Source organism: Petromyzon marinus, chromosome 72 (assembly GCF_048934315.1).
Source record: "Petromyzon marinus isolate PM22_M1 ecotype Great Lakes invasive population chromosome 72, UKy_Petmar_22M1.pri1.0, whole genome shotgun sequence".
In the NCBI taxonomy this organism is placed as follows: domain Eukaryota; kingdom Metazoa; phylum Chordata; class Hyperoartia; order Petromyzontiformes; family Petromyzontidae; genus Petromyzon; species Petromyzon marinus.
Window position 1 is genome coordinate 8,044,283 of NC_133738.1, and position 11,059 is coordinate 8,055,341.

At 41.7% G+C, this 11,059-nt stretch overlaps 1 protein-coding gene across 3 annotated transcripts in view; it reads left to right on the forward strand.

The window, feature by feature from the left end:
• The window catches only part of LOC142905247 (uncharacterized), a 50,698-nt gene extending 40,170 nt beyond the window's left edge, over positions 1-10,528 (forward strand). For 2 of the 3 annotated variants that reach the window (XM_076055800.1, XM_032979423.2), the window contains exon 2: positions 6,981-10,528. In XM_076055800.1, the coding sequence (XP_075911915.1) occupies positions 7,022-8,344 (1,323 nt within the window). In that variant the 5' untranslated portion in view covers positions 6,981-7,021 and the 3' untranslated portion in view covers positions 8,345-10,528. Of the gene's footprint in view, positions 1-5,509 lie in introns of all 3 variants that reach the window. The other variant, XM_076055799.1, reaches the window with a different exon arrangement.
• Positions 10,529-11,059: the final 531 nt, after the last annotated feature.

Below are 11,059 nucleotides of genomic sequence, written 5' to 3' on the forward strand. Positions count from 1 at the left end.
GGCGATGCTTATTCGCGTATTCCCGATTGAGTAAACTGGGAGGCATTTGTTCAGCATTGCAATTTTTGGACGATACCAGTCCAGAAGTTTATTTCAGAGTCAGAAGAAGTTTATTTTCCGAGTGAAGTCCATTGAACTAAGAAGCTTATTTTCGAGGGCGACTCAGCCGGCAGACATCAAAGCATTTCGATTTGATTTCGTGACTGCAGGGATTCATCATGGTGGGGTTTGTCTATGGCAGTGTATATTACGGTGTATAGTCGTGTAATGTAGAAAAAAGTTTAGTTGGAGGCATATCAATATAATGCATGTTAGAGCTTACAGTGGGCTGTGTATACGATATTATACAATGTAGTTTAGATTGGAAGTTATAATATTGTAATGTATAGTAGTCTAGTTTATAGCATATTTGTAACGCAACATAGGACAGCGGCGCATCGTGGCTGTTTCTCTCTCCCCCCTTCTCCGTTCCGAGCCTAGATGGACTCGTCAGTCTGAACAAAGCTCGTCGCTTTCCGTGGTGCTAATGTTGAGGAAAAAAAGAAACCGCCACTTTTTTCGACATAGAATTGTAATGTATAATGACTTATTGTTAGTAGCTCAGCTGATTGGAGAGTATATTGAGTTTATTGATAATATTGATGTTTATATTTTAGTTTTTTTTATAAGTTTACTATATGGTATTCATTATATAGTGTAGTGTATACCCAGTTACTTTATGTTAATAGCTCAGCTTATTGGAGAATATATTGAGTACATTGATTATATTGATGTAGTTTATATTTAGTTCTTTCACATCGGTTTATTGTATGATAATTGGGTAGTTGCAGTTATTTAGCATCAATATACTAAATGCCTCTTGATATGTAAATTCTGACTTTAACATAGCTACTTCCATGACCAGTTACATGCTAATCCCTCACACTAACATCATGCTAATTTCCCAGTTACATGCTAATTTCTGACTTTAACATCCTGCTAATCTATCACATTAACACAGCTACTTCAATGCTAAATTCTTCTGTTGATATGTAAACTTCTTTGTCAAGGCGCTCTGCGCCTCCCACCCAGCTTAAAATACGCTGCCAAGCTGAGCAGTGTTCATTGGAGCGCTGTCTTTCCGACAGTTCTGTTTCTTCACCTGAGGAAGGCTACTTGTGTTGTGGCCGAAACGTCATGAGATTTTTATTTTATTTGTATTATTTTATTATTTCCCTTCTACGTGACTTTACCGAAAGAACCAAGAAGATCAAAGCATTTAATAATAAAACTAGATTCGACGCTTTTGTAACTGCAGGAATTACTCTTTGGTTCATTCTGTAAAGTCACATAGCCACACTCCTGTGTGCCTATGTGTTTGGCCCACTCACAATCAGAAGTGAATTTCACGCGTAACACCCATTGAGTTTAGACGCTATTTTTTAAGGGCGACTTGGCGGACAGACATTACCGCATTCCAAATTACAGGTTTACAAAACAAACTTAATAGCAATTCTGTTGTAAAATTACATTTCCACTCAATATTTAGTGATTTAATAATAAGAGTCAGTTGAATGAGGTTATAGATGGCAGAATTGAGATGCCAAAAGACGATACGTGGTTCCAAACCTTTGGACAATGACATCTGGGAAACTGTTAACAGACAGTCATACAGGGACCCCCAGACTCGCACAGAGACCCAATTGGATGCACGTCACAGATTTTTCGGATTGTCAAATGGTGTAATAAAAAGTCAAATAAAGAGCAAATCTACGGAAAAAATAGCCTTGTAAATAAAAATGTGATTAATATAGACTTGATGTTTGGTAAAATATACCGCAAGAATGTGTGGTTAATGCAGACTTAATGCTGCCTTGTAATAGGTATCTGTTTGCAAATTGGACCATGTACTTTATTCATTTACATTCATTTTTCGTGAATTGCTTACCTTTCATCTATTTTGCACTCCTATCGTGTTTTGTATGTTAGTTGAACTTCTTTCACGCCGTACGTAGCCAACCATGTTTGTTTTTGTAACTTTCTGACCCACCTCGACTGGACACCTGTGACATTCCTCCAGAAGACAGATTCTGATTTTAAAGATTATGATTTTAACACCTGTCTTATTGCCGAGAAGGTTAAAGCCTTTTCTTTCATCAAAATAGGTGCATCATACATTTCAACCATGACGCCAGCACACAATGGCCTGCTCTTGAAAAATAACGCGAGAAAAATTTACTTTAACATCTATATGGAAGCATATGGTGCATGTTGGTGTGTATAATATGCCTGCAATATCCATAATACAATTATATTCTTGGGTCTTTTGATAAAGTCGCGTAGATAGGTTCAAAGAAAATAACCAAAAATACGACGTTTTGCGATCGAATCGTCGTATATTTTGTTATTTTCTTTGAACCTATTTACGTGACTTTACCGAAACACCCAAGAATATGAATTCCTGCTGTCAAGATTTAATACAATTATAATTTACACTTGTAAAATGCTGCATTTCATTTGTGGATCCCACTAATCCATACCATGTATCAAAAGTACGAAATATACACATCCTCCAGGGCGGATGAAGCTTAATTTACCCACTAGCTCAATCACTCACTCACTGGATGACCCATTCACTCATTCCCTACTCAATCAGTCAACTACTCACCCATTCGGTGACCCAATCACTCACCCACTCGCTCAGGTAAACGGCGAAACTAGGCGGGGGATGAAGACCAGTTTACAGAGGTGAGTTTTAATGACAGACTTAAATATATCTAACTCTGATTGCCTTACTAATCAGAGTGGCCGCTAAATTTGATCAGAGTGGTTAAACCCGGAATATTGTGATTGGTGACATTTGCATTGGCAAAACCTCTGGATCTGGGAGAGGAGGCAGTTTGACCGATAGCTTCTGCAGTTGGTGTGGGTTCCTTTACACTCATACTGGTAGAGCTCACTTAGTGGCGAATGGCGGCTGTTGTGTGCGGTAAAGTAACCTATAACGCACTGCTACGAACCACGCAACACGATTTTAAATTTCGATTTAAAGCTTTCTTGACTGCAGGGATTCATATTCTTGGTTCTTTCGGTAAAGTCACGTAGAAGGGAAATAATACATTTTTTACAATTAAATTCTCACGACGTTTCAATTGCAACACAAGCAATCATCAAATTTTCTTGCTGTGGTTTTCACACCTGATGATGATTGCTTGTGTTGCAATCGAAACGTCGTGATAATTATATTGTTTTATTTGTATTATTTCCCTTCTACGTGACTTTACCGAAATAACCAAGAATACAAGCAACACAAGTTCGATTCCCACTCACCGCCACCAACACCAGTGACTACCTGAACCAGATTTGGGCCTCCCTCGATCGACAGCCTCAAATGAGTGCCTGGTGCAGTGTGTAAACATCGCCACTGGGGAAACAAAAGCGGTCAGGTGTGGCGCTGGCCATACACCCACTCCTGAACTTATTGTTAAGGCTATATTGGGGGTCTTTGTTGCGGGTTACTGTGTCTATGTGTGTGCATTGGAATATGCTCATGTGTGTTAATTTATTTTATTTGACTGCGAGTGTAAGTTAACACTCAACCTTGTTTTTTATTTGCATTTTAGCTTCTGTTAGCATTACTGATTTTGTAGAGCGTGTTTTGGGAGTGCTAACGTGCTGGGTAGCTAACACACGAGTTTGTGTATTTTAATGTGTGTGTTTGTGTATATGTATTTGTTGCTTTTGCTATGCCTTGAATATTCCAGGAAGTAACCACACTCTGTCAGTGGTTGGCTGGTGCACCATCTGGTGACAAAGTGTGAACCCAGAATATTGTGATTGGTGACATTTGCACGGCTTGGGCAACCCACAGTCTAAGAGCAGTTTTAGTGCCGGGCATAATGGACTTCAAAAGGAACGTGCTGAGGGAGGGTGGTGATTTTGTACAGGTTGCAATACAGAACATTTTTACAACATGGACTTATCGATGATCTCTGCTGGATTGGACGAAGATCTAACGTTCGACCACACTGATTTCCAGATAATGAATATTCAGCTTGCCAGACCTGCAGAGAAGAAGCTTGCAAAGCCCAATTGTAGTTTCAGTCCAGGGCAGTTCTGCGCAAATGTCATACAGTAGACCCTTGTATATCACGGGTTTCTTTTTTGCGGTTTCGACCTATCACGGGTAACCTCTTTGCATACCAATTTACATATTATTGGGTCTTTTGGTAAAGTCACGTAGCTAGGTTCAAAGAAAATAACAAAAATACCAATTTACACTTTCCTGGGAAGGCTGTTCTGGGAAGGATGGTGGGTGGGTGAGGAACACGAGGAAATCGGTGGCACCTCAACCTTGCCATGCAAGCATTTAGCCTTAACAGACTGTCAGGGCAAGTAGCACCTATAAAGGTTGGCCCGGCACACAAAGGGGTAGGTTACCAGCACCATTCCCGGCCGCCTTTGTCTCCCCAGTGGCGATGTTTACACAACACACCAGGTACTTATTTGAGGCTGAGTCGACCTGGGAAGGCCCAGGGCCAATTCAAATAATCGTCATGGTTTTGGGCATGAGCGGAAATTGAAAAATTTTGGGGGAAAATTGTTCAGTTTCCAACATGGGAAATTCGGGTTACGGGATCGTTCACGGGAACCTAACCCTTCCATGACCCGTGGACTGTCTGTACATTAAGATAGCATCTTCAATATTTACATAGTTTTGATAACCTCACAATGGCCCTACAAAAATGAATTTGGTACAGTTACAATGAGAGGCTAATCGATGGCTGGTTATAGTTAAGGGATCTTTTCCTGCTGGTCAACCATGTTATGTATGCTGATGATCTGGCAATGGCTACTCACTGCGATGGAGTTAGGGACTCTTGTTCTGTACCTGGAGAGTTCATCATGAGGAGGAGCCTTTCATATGTTCCAAAAAAATAAAGCACCTGCCTGGGTATTTCATGTCATCCAACATTCCGCCTGCTCGCCTCTTAGTGAGTAATCAGGCAGTTCTACAGGTGGTGGGGGAGCTCCCATACTTGGTTAATGTGTTCACGACCAGCACTGGTATGGCAGCTAAAGTCTCAATTCAAATTAGTCGAGCAGCATTCTTTAATTAGACTGCCTAACATGGTGAGGAAGCTGTCTGGACCATTGCTCCATGTAAATCACTGAACCTTCTTGCCCACAACTATGACCCCTTTCTCTGTGGATGTGAAATATGGACTCATTTAAAGAGCCATCTGTGCTGGTTTATACAATCAAGGCTGGCCTGCCTATGATTCATCCTCTATTGAGCCAGACTTGATGATTTTCGAAGCTTACAAATCCCTGAGATATCCATATATCTCAATGAGGCTATTTGTCAGGCGAGGCTGCATTCGCTGTTTATGAATCCCACATGCTCAGAAACTGCATGCTCAAGAAGCGTAAGTTAGTTCTGATACGAGGGACTAAACGGGTATGGCATGGGCTAGAGAAGAGATTGGAAGATGTGGAGGTGATCGGACTTGCTGATGACTGGTACCAGGAGTGTGAAGATTGGCCTCTGCGGTGGAGGCCCTTGAAGGATGCTGTAGTGTAGTTGGACGCAATCGTCCTGCAACAACGAGGTCAGAGGAGTGACACATCAATTGGTGGAGCGCTGGGTGGCTAAAATGCAGCAAGTTGGCACAGTGGGTAGCACAGGTGGTGCATCTGCCAGTCATCTCAGTCATCCCTTGACACCTGGATCATTCCCATGACCTACTGGCAAGTGCTCCACACTTACATGGCCTCAATTCGCACCAATCATGACATGACCACTGTGATGATGTTACTGCCAATTAGTGGTGAATGGTGGCTGTTTTCCTGATATGATCTGTTAATGATCCATATGAAATATATCTGTACGTAAGAGTGTATCTATATGGGGAGCGGAGGCAGGTTTGTTCGTTCTCTGCATTATGGAGCCAACATTCAGAGTTGTATTATCGCTGACAACAGACATGATTGACAAGTGATAGCTTAACTTATTGTAGGCCTCTGCTGGGTTGATTGTTCCTAGGTTAAGTACTTGGCAAAGAGCATAAGCATCTAGCCAGGCATGGTTCTAGCCACAACACCACCTTCTCCGCCGTTCCAATGCGTGATAGTGTAAAGTTGTTATTTTTGCTGTAAAGTATATTGACCATATTAAACACCTAGGTTTAATCAAAGCAATAGGGTTTTTTTATTACAGGTGTAAAGAAGCTCCTTGCAGACATCCATTTTCAGGGAAATAGAGCTTTATTTCTCCGAACGTATATACAGTCCAAGTGTAACGACTGCCACACTCGTTATTGCTATGGCTATCTTCAGGCCCCGATGGTTTCCACCAAGTTGATACCTGAAGTCAACCCCGATGGTTTCCACAGTCGGCCCCAATGTCGTCCACCTCTACAGTGCCTTCCGGTCACCTGTTTACAATCATCACAACGCACGCCTTCTAGAACCCCCCTACACATGGAACATTTCATAAGCATGGAAAACACAGCACATGAAGCTGATATTACATCTGTCCCTCCGAGCATTCAAGCAAATCTGAGCCTGGCTTCGGACTTACAAGTTGCGATTGAATATTAATTTGTCCATTTATGATATATCTGTCCAATGCAAATATTTATATTTTTAACACCATTTGCTATTTTTAGCAGACTTTTGTAAAAGTTAACATTTCTTCAATAGCCAGATACAACCGGAATTCTGTATGTAAAGTTACGGGTTATCATTGATATTAAATATACTAGGGCCTCCAGGCATTATACTGACCACTTGCCTGTATGCCAGTCCAAGAGCTGATTGTTAATAGTAGCAAGTGCCTTAAAACAGCCTGTGTGTTGCATTGGGGGTGAATGTTTTTTTACTTCTCATGAATGTTTGAGCGTTCTTGTCTATGTAATATGTGAAAATCACGTGTGACTGTATATATATATTTCTATGCTGACATACATTGTGTGGATATTACTGTTTTCTGTCTGCAGCTGCCAGTTCCTCTGCTACTTTGCTGTACAGAATTGGTCAGATGGAGCGAAGACAATCAGCGGGAGACAAACCATTCAAGTGCACTGTGTGTGGGAAGGCGTTTGCACATTCTTCAAGTCTTAAAACACACCAGAGAATGCACACAGGAGAAACACCCTTCAAGTGCACTGTGTGTGGGAAGGCGTTTGCATGGTCATCACATCTTAAAAGACATGAGAGAATACACACAGGAGAGAAACCCTTCAAGTGCACTGTGTGTGGGAAGGCGTTTGCATGGTCATCACATCTTAAAACACATCAGAGAACACACACAGGAGAAACACCCTTCAAGTGCACTGTGTGTGGAAAGGCATTTGCATGGTCATCACATCTTAAAATACACCAGAGAACACACACAGGAGAAACACCCTTCAAGTGCACTGTGTGTGGGAAGGCGTTTGCACATTCATCATATTTAAAAAAACACCAGAGAACACACACGGGAGAGAAACCCTTCAAGTGCACTGTGTGTGGGAAGGCATTTGCAATGTCATCACGTCTTAAAACACACCAGAAAATACACACAGGAGAAACACCCTTCAAGTGCACTGTGTGTGGGAAGCCCTTTGCACAGTCATCACATCTTAAAAGACACCAGAGAATACACACAGGAGAGACACCCTTCAAGTGCACTGTGTGTGGGAAGGCCTTTGCACGGTCATCACATCTTAAAAGACACCAGAGAATACACACAGGAGAAACACCCTTCAAGTGCACTGTGTGTGGGAAGGCGTTTGCAATGTCATCACATCTTAAAACACACCAGAGAATACACACGGGAGAGAAACCCTTCAAGTGCACTATGTGTGGGAAGGTGTTTGCAGAGTCATCACATCTAAAAACACACCAGAGAATACACAGAGGAGAAAAACCCTTAAAGTGCACTGTGTATGGGAAGGGTTTTCAACAGTTAGGGGATCGAAACAAGCATCAAACCATTCATCAGGAAATTAATCTGAAATCGGATTGTGAAAGTCAAAGTGCTGCAATGAGTCCATCCATCATGAAACAAGAACCAGAAAAACATTTGATATATGAAACCTTGCCAGGAGTGAAAGTGAAATGTCAAGAAGTGAAAATTAAATTTGAATCAGTGAAGAGCGAAGAAGTGATGGTAAAGAGTGAAGTGATAGTGAAATGTGAGGATGAAGATTCCACTCCAAAATCCGACATTCATGTCGATGGAGGCAGCGTTAAGCTGGAGGAGACTGTGGACTCTGAGGCAGAGCAAGGCAACTCCCAGCAATTTGTGGATGTGGAGGTGTGGGTGGATTTTTTAGGCAATACTGAGTCAAATGGAGACCAAGTAGATGTGTATCATTGAGCTTAGGATAAACAAGTTCCATTTAATTAACATTCCTTTCTCATAAGAGGATTGTCCTTAAAACCCGCCACCACCCGACAGCCAACTAGTAAGGGTTGTCACGTAAACAGAACATGCCAATTCGTCACTAGTACAGCACACCGGTGTGTTGGAGAGCCAAGCCACAACTTTACAATCTGAGTACGACGTTTTGCCAGTCATTACAACTAGCTTTATCAGGCGACAGCCAGATTTGTGCCTTTCCCATTACAAGGGTTTAACCTCCACGTAGTCAATAGTGGCAGCATGAAGCGGGAGGAGGCTGCGGACTGAGAGTGAAATTAAACCCAGCAGTTTGTGCAGGTGGACTTTTTGGAGGATGCGGAGTAGGAGCGGCCAGCATGTGTGGATTTGGAGGTTGTGTAGATCTGTAAGGGGCCATCCATTTAGTACATATGCAAAAATATGTCAAAACTTGACCCCTCCCTCCCTGTACACACGCATACTTTTTACACCCCCCCCCCCCCACTTGCGTACGTACGCTTGATGCACCCCCCCCCCCCCCCAGAATCCTTTAGAACGGCCGATATTTGATCCACAGAAACGATCAAGGATTAATAATATTAACGTGTTTAAGCAAAGTCCACCGCTGGACTATCTAATTCATTTGAAGGCCAATGTAGACAAATTATTATCGAGGTTTCACCTCCCCCCCCCCCGTTTCCTATGCGTTCGTACATTGTCAGTAAACCCCCCATACGCAAGCGTACGCATTTGGGTTAACCCTCCCCCCTCCATGCGTACGTACTAAATGGATGGCCCCTAAGCAGGAGCGGGAGACAAAAAAGCTCCATAGCATTCAACGTGTTATAATATTTACATTAATATTGGCGCTTGCATAAATGTTTTATTTCATTCCCACTGTCCGTAGCCAATCTTGCTAATCAAAGGTGAAATCAGCATCTAAAAGCGGCTTGTATCATTTCATCTCAATCATTCGACAGCTAGCCCAAGTGGCAGCTGTCCCTTTGTGGTACAAGGTGACTCAGTACCGACCTGCACGTGGTCATGAGTCTGCCAGTAGGGTGGAGCGATGATTGATGTGTTACCCCAGTCGGGTTGTGGCTAATCTTTCGAATCTGGCAAATTTTGACCCTAACGCCATGAATGTTGAACATCCACTGTTAAGCAGATGGTGCGTATTTTTGGTCATTGTTGCTGCAGTAATCTTGTGGGCTGCCGGACAGATGTGAACTGTGAACTTCTTTAAACAAATATCAACCGTGCTATCACTTGGCTTCTCGCATTCTAAGAATGCATGCAGGTGTAGGCATCCATTCAGAGATCAGTGTATAGTAAATGCGATGTAATGTGATGCAGTATATTTCAATGCAATAATTCAATGTTGGCGATGTGTCTCTTGATAATTTAGAGTTATAATTTTAACACATCTGATTCTGAGCACATACAGCAAAAGCTCTTACCAGCAGCCATGGGGAATCGAGGGTGCCAGTTCATCAAATGTGCCGGTTATCTGAGAGGTATACTTTATGGTTCAGAAACATTCTCAAATGTAAAAACATTTTTTCTTGAAGAAATTAACCATACATTTTAACTGATATTCAAAATAATTTACTATTTTACAGAGGTACTCACCAGTCATTTGTACAGCATTTTAAGTTTATTGTAAAGAAGCAGTGGTGCTGTTTAGATTACAGTGTACAGTAGTGCACTATTGTATGTACAAGTACAGTGAAACAATTAGGTTAGACGGCCCACAACACGATCACAATGACGGATTGCAATTGCGACTCCATTTGCGCCACTACTCGGCAACGTCATAAAGCACGCTGCAAGATGCCAGAATTTTTCTCTAAACGTAAAGTAATATTCATATTGCCGCTTGACAGATGCCGGTTAATAGAGCATTCCGGATGGTAAAGTACGTGATAGCAGAGATTTTGCTCTATGTACCATTTGGTATACAATGGTCAAAAATGGAATATCCTAACTAGATGAACGTTTGTTTTTACAGTAACCTGTGCGGAACATTTACGTGACTGCTGTTGTTCATCTGATACAGGTTCAAAGGTATTTTTTGTAGCTTAGGAACCATATCCCCGAACTCATTTTTGTCTTCGAAATCACGAATATAGTATATATAAGGGAAAACACTGAAATATTACATAAAGGAGAGATTTTCTCGTCAACGCTAATTATATTTTGATTTAAAGCTTTCGTGACTGCAGGGATTCATATTCTTGGTTCTTTCGGTAAAGTCACGTAGAAGGGAAACAATAAAATAAGAAAAATATAAAACAATAAAACGCTAATTATGTTGTCTTTTCATACCTACTGAACATTTTTTGTCTGCCTGCGTACGCCTATACTTAACTGACAAACTGTTGGGTTTACGTTTCAACAAAATACTCGGATGCAACAAACTAAGCCCCCGGACGAAAACTCGCTATTTGTTTTTGCCCTTGGTCCAATGTAAACGAATAAAATCACACTTACAATGTACGCTGATCGTAATGATAACTTTGAGAATGTGCCAAAGCCCACATCTGCACAAGCATGGAAACGCCAACTGGCGCTTGCCCCTAGCAACAAAAGCTTTCTGAGCGGCAACGGGAGGGAGGTTCTTAACGTAAAAAATGGCAAAAAACATCAAGCACAGTTATTGCTGCACAATCACGCTGAGATAAATCCTGAACAGTGTGATGTCCCCCCCCC